The sequence below is a fragment of the Cibotium barometz genome, chromosome 60 (genome assembly GCF_041138505.1).
Source record: "Cibotium barometz isolate CiBa-2024 chromosome 60, ASM4113850v1, whole genome shotgun sequence".
NCBI lineage: Eukaryota > Viridiplantae > Streptophyta > Polypodiopsida > Cyatheales > Cibotiaceae > Cibotium > Cibotium barometz.
Genome location: NC_141105.1, coordinates 3,917,706 through 3,939,134, shown reverse-complemented (window position 1 = coordinate 3,939,134; position 21,429 = coordinate 3,917,706). Strand labels below are relative to the sequence as shown.

Genomic DNA, 21,429 nt, shown 5'->3' with positions numbered 1-21,429 from the left:
ACGCAGAAATCCTTCTCTCGCAGAAAAAATGCCAAAACACCGTCTGTAGAAGAGCCTCAACCCGGTGCTCTAATACCATGTCAAAAGTGCGCAACGGAAAGCGTGAGACATAGGCACAGAGAGAGAGAAAATGAATCTGCATAATGATGAAGAAGCAATGATACAAACAGCCCTATGCAAGGGGTGGTCCCCGTAAGTGAGGGCATGATGAGCAACCCCTGAGGGAGGACCCGGGCCTGGAAGCCCCTGTCAAGATGTCTACAAGTGAGTAAGAGCCTGGCCTTATATAGCCCCTACTGGAGCTGGCCGACTTGCTCTAGAAAAAAAGACCCACGACTGGACAAAATAAGCATGTGAAAAATGGGTGGCCAACCCTACAACCAAGGGCTTGAACATGAGGGAAAAAATATGGTGTTACCCTTGATAAATCTGGGCACCCCTAATACACAACTTGGGCACACTACCAAGAGATGGAGGTGACTCTAAGAAGAAAGACCAGTGCAGAAGCAGAGAAGATGTCGGAGCTAAAGCACAGTCGATGACGAAGGCTCGCATCGATGTGAGGTAAAGCACTCCGAGTGGTGGTCGGTGTCGAAGGCTCGCGTCGGTGGATGCAGAGGCACTCTGAGGTGATAGTGGCAACGGAAGAAGAGGTGATGCAGGCTCTGATGACAAGGGTGCTGTTGTACCTAAGGTGGTAGATGAAGAGCAGACAGGCCTGCCGTCCCGAGTGATGGTGGTGGTGCAAACTCTGGTGCCAAGGGTGCTCCGTACCTGAAGGGTGCAGGCTCTGATGACAAGGGTGCTGCGTACCTAAAGGGTGCAAGCTCTAGTGACAAGGGTGCTGCGTACCTAAAGGGTGTAAGCTCTAGTGACAAGGGTGCTGCGTCCCTGAGGGGTGGTGAGGAGCAGAGAGGGATGCCGTCCTGAGTGGTGCAAGCTCTGGTGACACGAGTGCTGCATACCTAAGATGGAAAGGAGCAGAGAGGGCTGCCGTCCCGAGAGGTGCAAGCTCTGGTGACACGGGTGCTGCGTACCTGATGTGATGTCAATGGTGAAGCTAACCAGAGATTGGGCTGCCGTCCCGATGGTATGATGTAGCAGAGAGTGGGCTGCTGTCCCGATGGTGAGAGCTGAGGCAAAAACACTGATATGCTCTATGTATAGCAGAGGGGGCTGCTGTCCCATGGGCTGTGGTAAAACGCAGATGATATGCTGATGTAAGCACTGATGTGAGCCCTAATGAAAGCGCTGATGTAAGGCTGAAGATAAACGCTGATGTCAGCCCAAATGTAAGCGCTGATGTAAGGCTGAAGATAAACTCTGATGTCAGCCCAGATGTAAGCATTGATGACAGGCTGAAAACGCTGATGTAAGCCTGATGTGAAACGCTGATGTAAGCCTGAAGTGACACACTGATGTAAGCCTGATGTGAAACGCTGAAGTCAACCTGATGTAGGCGGCCTGTACCAGCAAATGTAAAACGCAGATGATAGCAGAGAGGGCTGCTGCCCCACGGTGGCCTGTAGCAGAGAGTGGGCTCCTGTCCCGGGTACTGGACAGATGGTACCAGATATGACAATGAAGTGGTACACAAATGATGGAGGATAGGCAAGGCTATATATACTGGGGCGGGGGGGGGGGGGGGGGGGGGTTGTTGCTGGTCGGTCAGCCTAAAAGGTGTAGGCCAGCAGCCAAGACAAAAAACCCCAAATAAATCATAAAATACCCAGAAAAATACCCTTTTTAGGGCTGGAAAATCACTGTTTTCTCACATTCTCCACAATAGTTTGGACACCTTGTGCCACGCATAGCCTGGACCTCATGATTGAGGATCTGGGGAAGCTACCTTGTGTGTCTCATATTTTCTCTGCGGCATCAAGCATGGTCAATTTTGTCTGCGAGAGACCCAAGGTTTTGAGCATGTATAGGGCAAACAATGACCGTGAGCTTCTAAAGCCTTCGAAGACAAGGTTTGCATGTATGTTCATAGTATCGGAGAGGCTTGTCAGAGTACGTCTTGCTGCGTAAAGTTGTTTGCTGTGAGTGGCAACAATGGGAGGATAAGAATGATCCTAAGGCACTGGCTTTCTGTCTCATGGTCATGAGAGATGCTTGGTGGGAGGATGCAACAAGCCTAGTGAAGACGATGAACCCCATGTAGAGCAGCACTATTTGCCTTCTTTATGAATTCATGGACAAAATAGGAGAAGCTCTCGACTTATGTACTGCATTGTCTGCAGCCAGGTACTCATTCTTAGCAATTGCCCATGGCTAAAGAATATTTATAACTCTATGTTTTCATTCTCTCTAAACTTTGTTACTCTTGGATTTTCTTAGAAAGGGTCTAGGATCTAAAAGGCATATGAAACCAGCGTTGGGATTGGTTTCATAGGCCCATCCATGCCGCTGCCCATATCCTTCATCCTCTATGGAGGAGTGAGGAGCAATATGTGAACACAGAATTAGAAGATGGATGGACAGCCTACATGAGCAAGCTTGTGGGAGATGACGATGATCTACTCTTGAAGCTAGAGGATGAACGTCTTCTATTCAGTAATCGAAGCGGTGTTTTTGGGTCGCGTGCGAGAGAGAGAGAGAGAGAGAGAGAGAGAGAGAGAGAGAGGAGACTTAGTTGCAACCAATTTCTTAATGGGAGAAATACGGCATTGAGGCACCTCACTTGGTAAGACTCGGGACTCGGGACTCGGGATTTAGCACCAATAGTTTGTTATTAGAAATTTAAAGCATGTTCCTATAATATGCGCACTAAGGATGTCTATCTTGTTTTCTTTCAGAGACGGATAGTTATGTGAGTTCTCTCTCAAGACTATAGCTCCAGGCCTTGTGACAGAAACTGGAGTACATGGGCCTTACTCCATACCAAGAAGAGAAATAGACTGTCCACAACACAATTGGAGGGGTTAGTCTTTTGCCACTACAATCTACGATTGTTTGAGCAAAAGGACTACCCCATAGAGCCCCACCAAGTCAACCCAAACAAGATAGACATCACAGAGTGCAATAAGCTACCCGATATTCCACAAGAGAAGAGGGATATATACACCATGCTCTACGAGGAAATCACTACTCCATCTCGCAGCACACGATCTCAGGCAGGAGCTTCAGCTGGTGCCAGTACTTCGCATGCACATCCACCTGATGAGGATGCATTTCAATAGCCTTTTGGGAGTGGCACTAGTAGTGACGAGATGAGGGTGATGATATTGAGCCTAAAGATGAGGATATGGATCTGGCTGAGGGTCAGGACAATGATGAGTCTTGACTCTTGAGTCTTCTGTTGTAGAAATCAAAACTCAAGATTTAGGATTTCATTTACAGTTTGACTTGTGTTATTTACATTTATCTTTACTCTAGTCTCTTCATGAATCATGTGACATGGTTTATCATTGATGACTCCAGAGTGCAAGGATTTCATCTACATGATTCGTATATAATCTCGTTTGAGTCATTATTCGTCTATGCTTCTGCTATAATCATTGTTGTCTTTTGAATGTTCATTTACGCTTTTGTATACAATGATGAATCGTGATCAATGTGTGTGCTATGCATCATGTATGAGTCATGACATGAGTCGTATTCTGTATATGTATAAATTTCCATAGTTATTTTTCAATCTGAACGAAACCCGTTTCTTACATTTTACGAAACTCGTACGAAACATATGAAACCCATTTCATACCTCCCATTTCAGAAACGCGTAGGAAACAAACCTATAGAGAGCAAGGCAAGCACATTGCCATACCAAGCAGGAGAAACATCTACTTTAAAAAGCACATTGTTAGGAAGGTCATCATCAATACCTACGGGGGTGGCAAGGTCACCACTGTCTATGCGGGAAAGGTGATCCGTCATGACATGATACTTGCCTTGTCGAAGCAGGATGTCAAAATCAAATTCTTGGTAGAGAAGGATATCCTCTACAAAGATGATGTGTCCAAGGAGGGTGCCTTGTACTGGCAAAAAGTGGCATTTGAAAGGGTTGAGACGTGAGTGAGATGACCGACACTTGTTGAAGACTTGGGCCAATCAAAGAAGACACTCACTTGGGCCAACTGGAGAAGGCTTCTAAACAAGAGGAGAGATGGGTGCCGGTAAAGTTGTAGAAATCATCCACAAAGGTTCGAAGGAAAGTAGGGAGAAATTCTCTCAAGATGTTGGTCACCCCGAAAAAACATCAACCTAAAAAACAAGCTGGAGCTTCCCCCCTGCGCGACTAAACTTGTTAAGCTTTTAGCTTAACTAAACATGATTAAAATATCTTAATACTTAAATACTTGAGTAAACATGAGGCAAAGAGTGGAAAGCTATGTTGTTTGCATTGAGACACAAGGCCTTGTTAAAGAGAGCCTGAAGAGGTACAAATGCAGAGGCACATCCCTGATGAAAGGGTGTGTGTTTAAATGATGAAAACAGCAAGGTATATGGGCTGATCACACTTGACTATCTTGGTGTTGTGAAGCATAAGAACCACTTGCATGATTAAATACTGCAAATGTTGGAGATATACACAGAGCACCTAGGAGAAAGGCATCATCATGAGACGAAGAAGAGAGGAGAGTTGATGCGGTTGTTTTTTTTTTTCAAAGGTGACAAATTGTTTTGGTTTTTTTTTTTAACTTTTGCATTGGGCCGGCTACGTTTGCATTAATGGAGCAAAAACGTTTTTTTTTTTTGTTTTTCTTTCTTCTCTTGGGGCTAGTCAGGGGCGTTTTGCTACGAAGGCCCCTTTTTTTTGGGTTGGCGGCTAGCTTAGGCACCCGTTTGCTCTTCTCCTTCTTTTTTGAGCAAATCAGCCGGTGCCTGTTTTTTTTTTGTTTCACTACTGGTCAGGCCTTGGGTGCCGCCGGTAGGCTAGGAAGGCTTTTTTAAAGCCTTAAATTATAAGGCTTTAAAGTTTTTTTTGTGTAAAAACTTTAAATTTTTTTTGGTTAAGGCTTTAAAGTTTTTTTTGTGTAAAAACTTTAAATTTTTTTTGGTTTTTTTAAACACCTCAAACGGCATATCGTTACAGAGAAGGTGTGGCGACTCCTTCAAGCGGCCGTTTCAGCCTAGAGGGATCCGTAGGCTGACGCGTGGGAGTACAAAAAGGATCCAGCACTAGTTAGGCAAGCCAGAATACCTAGTGAGGCTCATAGATAGCCATTCTTTTTTTTTTTAAACAAGAGGCTTACTACATATTTAGGAAAAATCACAAATCAAGAAAAATTGAGCATTTTGGGCAAAATTGAAAGGAGCATTCTCTCTTTCTCTTCCATACAACTCTTGCTATACCTAATTCTAAGGTTAATTTGCTTATTTAGGGTTTTTGATTTTCAGGGTTAGGGTTAAGGTGTTTTGATGTTTAGGGTTAGGGTTTGGTTGTGGGCATCCTACAGGCTAGAGTTTGTTTGCTCTGATATCATTGTTAAGCTTTTAGCTTAATTAAACATGATTAAAATATCTTAATACTTAAATACTTGAGTAAACATGATTAAAATATCTTAATACTTAAATACTTGAGTAAACATGAGGCAAAGAGCAGAAAGCTATGTTGCTTGCATTGAGACACAAGGCCTTGTTAAATAGGGCCTGAAGAGGTACAAATGAAGAGGCACAACCCTGATGAAAGGGTGTGACTCTTGAATGAATAGTTATGTCCTTTGGACGTAAAGATGTGTGCTTTAATCAATAGATGTGTCCTTTGGTGATAACCCATGTGACAAGTTGTGACCCTTCACTGGTGTCTCTTCAATGATTAAGAGTAATTAAGGATAATTAAGTCACAATCGTGACAAAACTTGCCCGCCTCACCCTCCTTCACCTATGCACAGCCCCCCTCCCCCCTTTCATCGCCTCGCTTCAACACCCCCCTTGCTTTTGTGCGCAGCCCCCCCTCTCCGTCGCCTCTCGCCAACGCCCCCTTGCCTCCTCCTGGCCGCCTACACCCCCCTCCATCGCTTCTTGCCTCCACCCTCCCTGGCCGCTGGCCCCCCTCCCTCTTTACCTTCGCTTCCACCTCCCGCACATGCTTTGCTTCCCTCCCTCACCCTTGCCCCTCCTTGCCTTGTTCCTTCTCCGCCTCAGCCCCTACTAATGGCTCCCTCGCCTCAGCCCTCCTCTTCGCTCCTTGCACAACCCGCCTGGCTATGTGCCGTTGCCTCGCCTTTTCCCCATTCCTTCCGCACTTCCGCCCGCTTAGGCCGCCATCCCTTGCCTCTCCTTTTCAGAAGAGGCTCACCAGCTCCTCACTTCGAGAGTCACTTCTTTAGAGGCCTCCACCTTGGTATGCAAGATTGTGGTAGCTGCCCAGCGCGCGTGGACAATCTGGGATCTGTTTATAGGCAAGCCTTCTTGAAAGATCACTGCCATTCATCCCTTGGGGAGTGGCTACTATCAAATTGAGTCCGATTCACCTATAGCTTCCTACAGAGCCATGCAACTGAGCCCTGTCGCATAGCGTACGGCCCAAGCCTTCTTTGCGAGGTGACGGCACATCTTCGACCTGGCATCCGACCCCTTGGCTGACGTCTTAGGCTTTCCTATGATAGTCTACTTTCCACGCCTTAGGAAGGAATACCTTCGTCTCCTCTCAGTGATAGGTGGTGCTATCGGGAGAGTGATAGAATCCCCCCCCCCAAACCGCCGCCACTGCAATAGTTCTTGCACGAACACTTGGAATTCCGTCCCTTCCTATCTGCATTGCCTCTCCGGAGTCAGTGCCTCACACCATTTCGCTCCCTAGTCTGCGGGGGGACCCTATTTTGCAAAGAGTTGAGTACTCTGGCCTCCTAGGCCAATGTTTCTGATAGATGAGACAGCTCGCGAGAACTTGTCCTCGTCGGCAATCCAAGAGGTCGCCTCCACTGCCCCCACGGCCCCAGCTCAAATCCTCCCCAAGGGCTGGACGGGAGATAGGCTCCCAGGTACCAAACACGCTTGATTTCTATGGGAGAAAGATGTTCAATATAAGCAACCATAAAATCTTGTCTTCAATTCCCACGAACTTCTCGGCTTTGATTCTTTGGGTTAACAAGCAGTCAATTCAAATCTGTCCATTCAGACAAAGCAGCTTCAACGATTTACAAAGACAGTGCCCTAAAAGAGAACATAAACTCACCTTGTCCGTGAAGGTGGCATCGTTAAGGACAAGAATGTCTGCAGCAGCGCTCGTATCGCCAATCACCCATGGAAACAGCGTCGTCACCGTGAAAAGCAGCAGACAATGCCGTAGAAGTGCCATCGCCTATCTGCTGAAAGAAACTTGGACAAAAAATTAGAAATGACCCTTCTATTTAATTTCACACATTTAAACAATATTGTGTAATTTTAACATAGTGTGTAGAAGGCAAACAATTTTGTGTAATTTTAACATAGTGTGTAGAAGGCAAACAGTTACATACACTCTCTAGATAGTTAAACTATATTATGTAATTTTAACACAATGTGGACGGCAAACAGTTACATACACTCTATAGATAGATAGAAAATGGAAGGCAAACAATTACATACACTCTAAATGTAACGTAGTGTGTGGAAGGCAAACAATTACATACACTCTATAGATAGATAGAAAATGATGTGATTGCTTCCAAGTGAATGGCCATCAATCAATTTGTGGGGCATCTAGCAGTTATATACACTCTATAGATAGATAGAAAGTGATGTGATTGCTTCCAAGTAAGAGGCCATTCGATCAACTTGGGATGGCCTTCATGAGGATGTGTGCGCTCTAGTCAACTGCCCACCACAGATAATAGCATCCATGCATGTGTGTGACACGTGGCTCTCATGACCACAAGACATGGCAAGACTCCTCCTACCCTTTCAACATCTCCCTTTTCACCTTCAAAACTATGTGGTTGGCACATCAACGAACACACATTCGAGCACTGCTTGTTCCCTTGCTTCCTTGTGTTCTCCCATTGCTTCCAACCATGGCACACTTACATTCTCCATCACAACATTGCTTGCACAACTTCAATGAGGAGTGGGTGTCTTTTGCGAAGGGAGGACTATGTCGCCAACATTGTGTGCACAACTTCAATGAGGCTGGGTGTCTTTTGTGAAGGCAGGACTACGTCACCAACACCCAGAAAAAAGGTGACGAGAACATGGACATAGATGGCTTCCGAGGAGGAGGGTCCTGTCGCTTGTCACTTGCCTTACAACCAAGTTGTTGCTACTTCACTCATGCCTTCACTATGTGCCTCTCCCTACATTCTCCCTAGCTCTCAAGCGCCTCCATACTCCTCCTACTTGGCAACCAACTCTCATTCTCCTTTTATGCCTAATCATCCACTCCATGTGTCCTTCTACATCCATGTCAGCACCCCTTTCTAACACGCAAGAGAAGGTAATTCCTTACATGGTCACGACCCATCTACTTGCATAAACATTGTGCATTGTAGCATAGTTGGGGGCCCGCTAGATGCAGCTCGCAACTCCCCCAATGAAGGCCACATATTCCACACCACATATAGATGCTCCAGCTCTCCAACCCACACGTTTCCATCCCTTTCATGCCAAGAAGTTCCACAACAACCATTGGCTCATTTTGAACCACCTCATCAAGTAGCCCCCTCACATGCAAATGATCCACCTCATCACGTGCCTCCGCAAAGCAATGGTACATGATGGTACTCCTTTAGCACCAACACTATTGTTGAGTGAGTCTAACATCTTGTCTAGGTGTTCACCCATCTCAAGAAGAGAGAATGGATTGGCAGTGGTGGTGCTCCTTGAGAAGGACAAGAAGAAGGAGATGGTGGACATGAAGATCCAAGAAGGTGGTATTTGTGCTCGGATAAAAGACCAATTGCATATGATCTCCGAGAAGGTGGACAACATGACAACTCCAACATCTTGTCCAAGTGTTCGCTCATCTCAAGAAGGGAGAATGAATTGGAAGCGTGTTGAGATATTAAACTTAATCAGTGCTACGGGCATTGATGACCCGCCTAGGTGGTAGTTGGCACTGTTGGTAAGATTATAGTTGATATACTACTAGTAGTGAATGCTATGTAACAGCCACTTTGGAGTCCTAGAAGGGAGAATGAATTGGAAGCGTGTTGAGATATTAAACTTAATCAATGCTACAGACATTGATGACCCGCCTAGGTGGTAGTTGGCACTGTTTGGTGAGATTATAGTTGATATACTACTAGTAGTGAATGCTATGTAACAGCCACTTTGGAGTCCTAGAGTTATGGCATAGCTATAGCACCAACCCATGTAGTTGGGTTCACACTATGGACCGACCTTTGTAAGTTGTAGCAAGAGAGTACTTTCCCATATAGCTCTTATCTCCTTAGTTTATGGTTGTAGAGAAGAGAAGAAGATTGAAGCAAATTCAGCCATCCACGTTTTGCAAACTATCCCTTTCCCTTGCATTCTCTTTATGGTATCGGTGCTTCAGTTCGTATGAGAAAGGATGTAAGCAAGAGGGAAGAACAAGGCAAGTAAGGAAGCGATACACGAGTAAGGATATTTCCATCTCTTTCCCTCTTTGAATTCAGAGCAACACCTTTGGTAGTTGTGAGAGCTACATGCAAAAACAGGGAAGTCATTGTCTCAGCCCTCCTGCCCACCACCTGTGTGCCCTAGTTTGCTGCCCATCTGGCCCTACCCATATGTGCCCTTGCCTTCATTTTGTCCCACCTCCCCCTTTGATTCCCTCCTCATGCCCTTCCTCTTTGCCTCCTCTTTTCGTCCTGTGAGCACTCCCCTTTACCATGCCTTTCCCCTAACACCCCTGCCTCACTGCCTCACTGCCTCACTGCCTCTCCACTAGCGCTTCTTCATAGTAGGTTTTTGCACTGGGGCTGTTTTCTTTTGGCAGGTGTGGGCTTTCTTTGGTGTTCACCCCTTCAATAGGACTCCATGGTAGCCTCTCCATCATCCTTGACTGAGGTTGCGCCACCGCCCCCTGCCTCTTCTCCAAAATAGGCCTCCAGCTCCCAGCATCAATAATAGCCTCTGTCCAAGCCTCAACATTGGTTTGCAAGATTGTGGGTAGCCACCCCAACATGTAGCCAACTTTATGACTCGCTCAAGGCCACGTGTTACAAGTGTTGGTAGGATGTATGTTTATATGATTGGTTCACATATAGCTTATGTGATTAGTTCTCATAAAGTTGAAGTATAATAGGTTTATAGTACCATTTGGTTGGAGCTTGTAGGTTTGTTAACAAGAGCAAAAGTTTTTTAAATGCACCATTCGCTAAGTTGCTATAGGTAATCATATTTGACAATCTATCCTAAATTGTGAGCAGGAAGCTAGACAAGAATAACTTCCAAATGTGGACATTCAGGATTAACCAATTTTCTTATGGGAAAAGGATATTGGGAGTTCATCACATAGGTGATGAAAAAGAGCCAAAGATTGGTGAAGAAAATTCCACCCTTCAACAAGTGGAGACATATAAAGCATGGCATGAAAAGGGCCAGAAATGCCTTAGGATGTTAGTGTGACAGATTCTATGCTTGTGCATATATAGGATGTGATGTGCAAACACCTTAGGAGGCTTGGGACACCTTGGTGAAGATGTATAGTACAAACACCCAAGCTCGAAAGATATAGCTAAAGGAGGAGCTGCGTAATGTGACCAGAGGGAAGTTGAGTATAAATGATTACTTAGTGAAGGAGGTTAAAGGGCTTGCAACACCCTTGCTTCTATTGGAGGTTAAGGGGCTTGCAGGGCCCTTGCTTCTATTTGATATGGTTTCAGTGATCTTGAATGGTCTTGGTAAGGAATACAATTAGTTTCAGACCTCCATTGGAATTCGAGAGAACTTTTATGATTTTTAGGAATTGGTTGCTTTCCTCATTCATGAGGAGAAGGATACTACGGGAGGTTCATCCTCTTAAGATTCACATGAGCAGGCCTTCTACTCAGATACGAGGTAGAGGTAGATCATCATCTAAAGGTTGGGTTGCATGCTATTTTAGAAATTGAAACCAACAATAACAATAACAACATGAATCAAATGTACAAAAAGGTGAAAGAGGCCACTTTAGAGGCAAGGAAGGGGAGCCAGAGGGGCCGAGGTGGTCAGCAAAGAAATCAAAATGCAAAGAGCATTGAGTGCTATTACTATGGCAAACTAGAACACATAGCAAATAACTACTATAAAAAGCATAATGATATTAAAAGTGGAAAGTTGCATAGCAAGGCAACTATACATTATCAAGTAAACAGGGTGATGACAGACATGAGCAGTTGCTTGTAATGCAGCACATGCTCAGTTCCACAACAAGAGATGTGTCCAGATCAAGAGATATTCAGTATGTGGATTCTAGCGCCTCTAACCACATGACCAATCATGGTGAGTGGTTTAGATATATGTTGACAATGGAAAAACCAAGCTATGTAGAAACAAGTGATGATATTGGGCACCCCATTACGCATGTTGGTAAAGTACCATTGTCTATGTAAGATGGCAAAATTAAGTACTTTTAGCAAACGTACTTTATGTTCCAAATATTATGAAGAACCTAGTTTCTATTGGATAGATGGTTAAGCACGGTTTTCAAGTGAGGTTTAATCCTCAAGGATGTTTGTGGAAGACTTCAAAAATCATTGTAGCTTAGTTGTAAAGGGTAACAGAACTAGCATGATGTTTACTTTGGATGTTAACATGCCTCATGTTAAAGCAGCCATGTTTGCACATGGAAAGGGTGTTTTTAAAGATATCAATATATGGCACAAGCACATTGGTCATGTGAATATACAGTGGCAGTGGCTGAAGCTATGTAGGCCCAAAATGTTGTAAAAAGTTTGTCGAAGTTTAAGGTTAATGGTATACATAAAGTATGTGAAGCATAAGCAGGCCAAACATGCTTTCCCACATGAAAGCATGTTAGTGCAAGGCCATTGGATGTTATACATTCGAATATATGGGGACCGACCAAGACTGCAACAATTATAGGTTGCACAAGTACTATGTTACATTCATTGAAAAACCACATTAGGAAAGTGTGGATCTACTTCATGAAGGAGAAAAGTGAGGTGTTTGTTCACTTTCAAAGATTTAAAGGCTTGGTCAAGAAGGAAAAAGGTATGCAAATCAAATGCCTAAGATCAGATGGTGGGGTAGAGTATCTTTCCAATGAGTTCAATGATTTTTCTTAAGAAAGCAGGGAATCAAGAGATAATTTACATGCAAGTATACTCCGTATAACAGAAAAGTGTTGCAAAAAGGAAAATATAGGCATTGTGACATTGCATAAGTGGCATGTGCCTTGATTTCTAAAAAGAATATGCAATATTATTTTTGGGCTGAAGCAGTAAGAACTGTTGAGGATCCCCACTATAGTTGTTCATGGCATGATGCTTGAACATAAGTTTACATGCATAAAACCAAATGTGTCTCACTTAAAAGTGTTTTACATATGTGCATGTTCTCAATGAAGTGAAAACAAAGTTGAATCCAAAGGCAAAGAAGCACATCTTCATTGGTTATGATTTGGAGCAAAAAGATTATAGATGTTATAACCCTACCACTCGTGAGATGCAAGTAAGCAGAGATGTTGTCTTTTATGAGATGAGTAGCTGGTATGCACTAATGAAGGTAACTAAAAGAAATAGACATAAGAAGTTATAATGTTTCCTTACATGTAGAGTGGCAATCACATGTGCTTAGTGGACCTAGAGAGTCCTCTAGTAGTGGATCCATGATGAGGTAGGTTGGGGACAGATGCAAGTACAAACGTATCATGCAAAAGAAAGGAAAAGGTAGATAAATCTTTTGTGTATGATCTGTTAGTAGGTCACTCATATATGGATGGTGACTTTAGTGACTTTCGAGTAGAGCCTTAAGATGAGGAGTTTTGGCATTCCGCTAATGTGGTAACCCTTGGTACTAGGAGAAGTAAGGCTATTTTGAGGACACCTTGCAGTGATCCAGGTGTAGCAGGTCTATGAGGGTTAGATACCCTAACAGATTGAGATATGATGGATATATATCCCATCAATATAATGGATATACAACCCATCATCAGATTGAGATACGATGGATATACATCCCATCGTTATTTTAAAAGATTCAAGATTCACACCATTCTAAGTTTTCCTAAGCCTTGCAAATGCACCACCTATTTGGTGGAGATCAATCCCTACATCAAAGGAGGAATCGTAGGTTGCCATCGTCCCATGTGATAATTATGCATAGCTGACATAACTGTCGTCGTAATTAGCTGTAGAATTATGGTCACACTGTTAATTGAGCTCCTTAGCATTAAGATAGGGTTCAAGGGATTAGCCCTTCTAGATTAGAGTCAAAATTTATCATTATTGTATCTCATATGATTCAGTAATATAAACAGTGATGATTCGGTTTCAACTTGTTTATTCAATTTGATTTGCTGGTCTTTGTGTTGCATTTCCTCTATCCTCACCATTTTCACATGGTATCGTAGCCTCGTTTACTCCATTGCATAGAGTCTGCCTAGGCGCCACCTAGCCTATGAGATTAAGCACACTAGCATCTACATTAGCTTCAGTCACACGCTGGCTTAGATTTGCACCGCCTTAGATCTACAGCCGTATTGCTCCCCATCGATGCTGCACAAACTACTAAGTCATACCTCTACGTGTTGGCTTTCAACATTCTACACTTGGGTTGTAGATTTAGCATCAGCCACTTTTTTATGTAGAGTCAGATCTGTAAAATTTGCATCAACCTCCGACTTCTTAATGCCACATCATCTTTTGACGTGCCGATGCTACGCCAACTTCTGACCTGCTCTGTTGATGACACATCATTATCGAAGTCTAAAGCCATGTCATTAATAGACCTATTAATGCCACATCACCTTTCGATTGTCGGAGCCAGTTTTCTAAAACAATTAACTGAATCCATTGTCTAAACCAGCTACCAAAGCCAGCTACTTGAATTAACTGCTGGAATCAACTTCCTGAATCGGCTGACTGAATTAGCCGTCTACATTAACTATCAGAGTTAGCCATCTAAGTTAACCTGCCAACTTACAAGCTGTCGACCTGGCTGACAGTAACCGGATGTTATCGCATAACCTTCTTCATTTCGAAGTCGGCATTCAGCATTTGCCCAAGTTTACTAATTTGGTCGGGTTTACTCGTTTGGCTGGTTTACTCCTTGTTGGCCAAGTTTTCTACAATCAGAATCATCTTTTGGAGTGAGCTCCAGTTGGAATCCAAAGGTAGAATCAGCTATTTATCCTACTGACTTAATGGCACCCAACCTAAGTAGCCTACACTTAGAGCTAAAATACTCAATAGTACCAACTATGTAACCTGGAAGTTGAAGATGGAGTCAATATTTTTCTTCTAAGATTGTTGGGAGATGGTTTCTATGGAGAGACCAACGGATCTGACTGCTGAAGCTCTAGCAAAATGGGACAAGAAGGTCATGCTTGCTATCTACATGATAAAGCTAAGTGTGAAGGATGACATCCTCAGCCATTTGAGGGAGGTGCTAACTCCCAAAGTGTTAACCACATGTTGGTTAACACATTCCTACGACACCTATGTCCGTATACTTATGTAATGGGCACCAGCACTATATTGTAAATCATGTTATTTGATGAGGGAAACCCCCTAAAGATGCTCCCAAGTATTGAGCTTCAAAGGACATACATGAGGATCTTGGTCAGTTGGCCAATCCATAGAGAAAAGCCTTGTAACTATGTTTTGGGCACCTTGGGTCACTTACTCCCGGGCAGCGGCCTAGTGGAAAAAAGCCAATTCCTGTTGTTTGTAACTCATTCTCCCATTTGTGCAATAGAAGTGGAGTTTTCTCTCTCTCACTCTCTCGTATACAACTCTAATCTAGCATGTGTGATATGCTTAGGGTTTGGGTTTGGGAGTGATTAGTGCTAATCACTTATCTTCTCATGCTTCCCTCTTGCTTCCTCTCTCTCTCTCTCTCACTTTCTTGAGTGATTAGGGCTAGATCCTCTTCCGCGGAGATCCTACACGATCTTCACGAGAGAGCTTGCATCACCCGTAGGATTAGAGCAACCACCTCGTTGTGACGAGTGACAAAGGACGGTGGTGAGTAACGAGCGGCTATGGTGGAGCTCTTGAGCCATGCTCGAGCTTAGCAGATAGGCAGCTTCCCACAACACATTAGGATAAGTTTTCCTTAATATATTTGGCACCGTTTCCAGGGAGTGCCATTCGCTACTTGTCTATGCCATCTTTGATTCGAATCCAACGGAGCCTCCATAATCCGGTGCCAAGTAAGCTCTTTGGCATGCGATTTTTTAATTTTTTGATTTTTTGTTATATTTTGATATTGTTTGGTTGTTTTTTATGTTTTTGTTGAGATTCATGTATAGCTTTAAGTTCAGAGTAGGATTATCACTTGTTTGAGTGAAAAAACTTGAGATTTAGGTGATTAGAGAGCCTAATAAAGTGGGTTTTTGCTTAAACCTAGATCATTTTTCTTAATTTTTAGCTTAATCTTTTTTCTTTTGCTTAATCCCTTTGCATAGGTAGGTTAGCATTGTTAGATAGAACACTAATCAAATAAAAAACCTAAAAAAACCCATAAACTATCTCTTAATTCTTACTAATCATCACTAATCTATTAATATAATTAGTAGACTTAAAAAGAGCAAAAAACCAAAAAATTGAGCCTAATTGCTTGTAATTAGACTAATTGGAGTAGCATTAGTATTCTAAACACTTGCCTTGACCCAAATATATGTTTAGTCCACTCCAATTAGGCCTTAATTAGCATAACTAGTACTAATTTGGTCTCTTTTATCTAATTTTTCCTCTTTTGAGTGGATTAATTAAAGACCTAATTAGGGGGATTAATTTGAGATAATCACATCTTTGGATGAGCCTAAACATTGCTAATCCACCTATCAAATCTCCATGCTTAAACTCCTCACTAATTAGGAGTAATTAAAAGGCAAAGAAGAGGGTTTAGGAGTGATTAATAGTGGGATTAAGAGAATTAATCTTTAGTTAAGCTATAATGCCTCTAAATTAATCTTTACTTAAGAGAATTAATCTTTAGTTAAGCTATAATGCCTCTAAATTAGTCAAAATCCACTAATTTAGAGGTAGCCTCTAACTTTAGCCCTATCGCACCCACCTAGCATTAATGAAGGGGTCTTAGTTGTCTCCCACTGACTTCCCACTGCCACGGTGGTTCCAAAGAAGCCACAACTGTACCGTTCCTTTGCTAAACGGTCGTACCATTCCTAAGCCATGGCCATACCGTTCCTTAGCCACGACCGTACCGTTCCTTAGCCACGGCCATACCATTCCTAAGCCATGGCCATACCGTTCCTTAGCCACGACCGTACCGTTCCTTAGCCACGGCCATACCATTCCTAAGCCACGGCTATACCGTTCCAAAGCCACGACCATACCATTCCTAAGCCATGGCCGTACCGTACCATTCTCAAATTTTTTTTAAAATTTTTCAAATCCTTAGTGGTGCTTATGGTCTACCTTCCCGACTCACCAGGGTTGTCTTTACACGCAAAGTCAGCTAAAACTCCTATTTCGGGCCCACGCGCACATCATTGAAGCTTTTCTAAGCTTTCCTGCACACCATGGACACCTTTCAGTCATGGTTCCATGCCCCTAGTGCCTCCATTCCATTTGGTGGCACCTTGGCCTCAATTTCACATTCACATGTGGTTGCCACGCCACACATGTTTGACTTTGAGGGCGAAACAATTTTTGAAGAGCCCTCATCTAGTGGGGCCCCTCCATACATCCACCCTGGCATGGATAAACACCTTGAGCACGTGCACTCATGTGCGAAGTTCTCTATCCACCATGGATCTATTCTCACCCCCCACCCTTGCACCACCTCCCCTTACGCCACAACTTAACATTTCGAGCTTAGCACAAGCTCTAGGAAGGGGAGTGTCACAACACTTGCACCCACAAATATCACATTTAAAACCTATGTGGGTGAAGATTTTCAAACTTCTGCCGAAATTCCATAGAGTTGGAGACCTTGTATACCACATCGAGGTCTTTAACCAAATCTGTGAGACGTTTGAAATTTTCATTGATGCAACCAAAGTCCATCTCCTTGGACTCATCCTTGAAGGCAAGGCCGTGCAATGGTTCCAATTCTTAGACCCTTGGCATAAAGGTGCTTTCAAAGCAGTGAGAGAGGCCTTCATACTTGGCTTTGCACCCTACGGGCCCAAATGGAGCCCCGTCATCCAACTGTTCCAATTGAAACAAAAACCTGAGGAAACATTACGCGACTACATCGCTCAAATCAAGTACCTTGATTTGCGTTGCAAAGAGAGGGAAAATTTGAGTGATAAGAAATTAATGGACCGTTTCCTCTTGGCTTGCACAATCCAAGCCTTCACAAGACTGCATGTTGGTCAAGGACCCCTCCACCTTTGATCAGGCCTGTAAATGGACGATCTTTCTTGATGAGACAGCATGCAAGAAAGTTATTCCACATAATTAGTCACCATGCCAATGACAACTCAAAGCTCATTTGTAACGTTACCTTCCTCTCCTCACAGGCCCCAAGCCTTATTGGTGGCACCACCCCAAACCAACTACTCACACAACGCGCCACCATGACCTTCTCCACTACCAATCTTTCCATCCCAATCGTTGCCTCTCCAGGCAAACCCTATTGCTCATGGAAAGATTCCAACCAGGTCCATTGCTAAACCTATGGAGCCCCTGCACTCCACCATCCCTGAGGCACCCCTAACACCTCATCTCCCTTTGTCGGTGCCTCACATGGACCCTAAACCAATTGTGCACACTATAGGTGCACCCGCAAGGAAACCGCCTCTGCTGTGTTTCCTCTACCATGGAACCCATAAAGTGGCAGAATTCCCTCAAAAGAAATGTCTACCAATGCAACCACAATGTCATGGTTGTGGAATTGATTACTGTAAGGATTTCCCTTTGCAATCAGTTTCTCATTCCACAATCGAAGGCATGCCATCCCTCAACGTGTTGAGCTTTCAACATGGGAAGATATCCACACTGTTCATCGAATGTCATCACACGGTTGTAGGCCAAGCTAAAGAAGGCCACATCCCAAAAGAAACAACGCTCTAAGCATGTTGGCCACACGGACAACATCGGGTTAGCATCCGCTGTGGCTCAACCAAGACCACATCCTCCTCTGATCATGCTGAATTGCAACTCTACCATGCAACCCACCAAAAACTCACCAAACAGGAAAAACTTATGGCCACATATCCCAATGCCATCCTTCAGAAGCAATGTCTTCAAGAGGCCCAAGCACTGTTAGAGAAATACCAGGCCCACCTCTTTAATCACCACCCATTTTTGTAACCTTTGACACAATGTCTGTGTGCGTGCCGTCCCCCTGAACCTCAACCTCCGCACCAAGTAAGGCAGGAGCCCCTGTAAATGCTCAAGGCCGAGGAGGATCTATTCACTAACATGATGTTGCCAAACGAAGATTTTGCCCCTCATGTGCCTCCTCATGCTTCAGTGCCTATTCCTCCATAAACGGCCCAACCCAAATCCCACATTCACATATCGAACAACTCGATGTGAACAGTGACATAGAGTTCGACTGTGACTCACGAGGTTCGCACACAAAATTTGTTGAGGTATTTTATCCTCCTTACAGTAACCAAATCTCAACCTCCACCCCTGTCAAATAAGGACCACATTGAACTTCCATATACTATTGCTGGTCTACCTTATGATCATGGCCTCACAGCTTAGGAAGCTACTACTCATCAACGCAACCTAGCCGACCTCTCTGCCTTGGATGGAACACAAACTACAGGCTTCTATGGGAGGAGGCAACTAACTCAGATTCCTCAGACAAATCTGAGCCCCATCATCTAGACTTACTCCCTCACCACAACACAAAACCCAAAGGTGCACTAACAATTTGCGTCAATGCGTTGGGACAATACTTTGAAGGTGATGACACAAACGCAACCCTGCCCATTTCCTGTAATGGACATATGGTCAAAGGCATCTTGGATGATGGAGATGCTGGTGTAAGCATCCTCACACAAACATGTTGGGAAAACTGGGGCCAACCACGTCTCGATTCCACCACATTGGTGATCAAGCTTGAGAACGAGAATTTTGCAAAACCCTTGGGCCTAGTGCATGATCTTAAGGTCAAAGTCTGTGACATGTCATTCCACCTCACATTTGTAGTCATGGACTTTCGTAATGTTGCCTATGATGCCATCTTGGGTTGACCCTTCATGAGACAAACCCAACTGATCCATGACTCGGACATGCATTATGTCTACCTTCGCAGGGTCTCAAATGCTTAAGGTCAATTTATATACATGGTACTCACATCCAATGGCCAAAGCTCCCTTTGCCGAAGACTTTGTGACGACCGCCAGGAGTAATGATCTCTTGGTTTGCGACGCTTGTCATCAAGTCTTTGATGATGCGCAGGTGCCATGCACGGTCGCTTTTGTCAATATAGTGACAAAGTTGACCATGACTGGCTAAAAATCCTTGCTACACTTGACACCCTCCCAGGTCGCAAACTCGACACAGAATTCGTGCTCCCAAGCGGCCAGACCATTCATGAACCCTATAAGGCCATTGCCTCACTTAACACCCTGAGTGTAAGCGCAGCTCCACAAATTGAAACAACCACTCTATGAGTCTGGAGGATGGATTTTTCCTTTAGTAGAAATATGCAAAGAAAATGTGCCTTACTATCTCCAACAGCAAGCTACAATCTTTTGCCATGGGAAACATGGGTCTCTCTGGGCAAACTATCTCTTTAAAATTGCCCACCATGCCAAAAGTTCAATTGCCGGGTGGACAACGCATACAAAGCCTTGGGTCTTTTACACAAAATGTACATACTATATCTAACCCATTGGCTTGTAAGTTCTATGTGGTTCCCATAGGTGAGACAAAAGAAGCAGTCATCCTTGGAGGAAGTTGGGTTATGCTACAAGTACCATCAACTCCGGTGACAACACAACCACCCTCAAACTTCCCCAGGGCAAGGTCACAATGATCCTCTGGGATGGGGAGTGCATTGAATCCGATCCTCTGCCCCCGCCAACTGCTTCCACAAAGGGTACTCCCTCACCCCCCACAATAACTGATAAGTCTTCCACTGCCCCTGAACTATCCTTGTAACTCAACCCACCAAGAATATGGATTGGAATCCCGACCGAGAATGTTCTACAACAGTGGCAAGCCCACATATATCCTATGATCCACACCAATCTCATATTCTTGGAGGCGTGGAAATCTCTTGGAAAACCCACACTAACAAAAGAAAACAATTATATTCAAATTTCACATGAAATGTGTTTAATAAGTGTTGGGTATTTCATTCCTAAAATTTATATTGGAAATAATCAATTGGAGTGCAGATTTCATGTTATAGATGTAGGAGCACTCCAAGACTGGATAATAATTAGCAAAGAGTGGATTAATGCCACTCACCTGCCAAATCAATTGGTGCGAAGAAATGGCCACCATGGAAATCAATGGCAACCAGGCCACCGTCCTTCTGTGTCCCTAAGAGGACATCATCCACACACCCTCACCCTCGACTGCCCTTCCCCCTCACGCCCCATCCTCATCACCGGCAGTCTCCCCTGTTCCCACACCCCATGCCTCCCCAAAGATGATCAATTGGGCATTGTCAACACCCTTCACAAAGGATAATCAAGCTTTGTTCATCAACAATCCCCCTAAACTCTACATCCTCGACCACCTACACAACAGGCACCTCAACCTCCTACCTTTATCATGATAATCAATGGTGGGTGCTGAAGAATCTTCTCGCCGCTTAGGGCTTCTCTAATGGCTACAAAGAACTCTGGATCTCCAACCGGCCTTCTCTGAAACCCAATCGCAAAAGAAACCAACTAAGCCAACAAAAACCAACCCTAAGTCACAGCTTCAACGTTGGCTCGTCCCTGACCGCTTGCTATGAACACAAGGCTACTATGAAGGCAACACTCGCCTTTGGCTACCCAAGAATGCTGCATGTGCTCCTCCACTAATCCTCCACTAGGAAGCTGTGTGACAAAGAGCCCCCCCATGGTCGCTGGTTAGGCAACCCCAAGCACACCGAAGCGAACAACGCTGGGTGCCTACCAATGTGCTCAAAGCACAAGGCTTCCATGTAGGAAACACACACATGTGGCTCCCCAAGCCACAATAAAAAGCCTCTCCTCCACGTCGACAACCACATCATAGCTCAAAGCCTCGTTGACAAAAAACCAAGAAGCCTTGATAACCACAAACCTTGATCACTCAGCAGAGATGGGTGCCCACACGCCTTTTAGATGCCCAAGGCTTCCATGATGGCAATTCCATCATTTGGCTCCCACGACAAAACCCTCAGCACTTCACCCAAACCACACCCTGTCCAAATGATGAAGATGGTTTGGCGACCACAACGGGTAGGCAAGTTCCCCCCTCCTTGACAAAATCCTACGGCTTGCTCACA

At 44.2% G+C, this 21,429-nt stretch overlaps 1 protein-coding gene across 1 annotated transcript in view; it reads right to left on the bottom strand.

Moving 5' to 3' along the window:
* The window catches only part of PDIL5-1 (PDI-like 5-1), a 63,052-nt gene extending 55,751 nt beyond the window's left edge, over positions 1-7,301 (bottom strand). Inside the window, exon 1 of the mRNA XM_086794084.1 lies at positions 7,121-7,301. Within this exon, the coding sequence (XP_086650210.1) occupies positions 7,121-7,243 (123 nt within the window). The 5' untranslated portion in view covers positions 7,244-7,301. The remainder of the gene's footprint in view (positions 1-7,120) is intronic.
* Between the last annotated feature and the right edge of the window lie 14,128 nt (positions 7,302-21,429).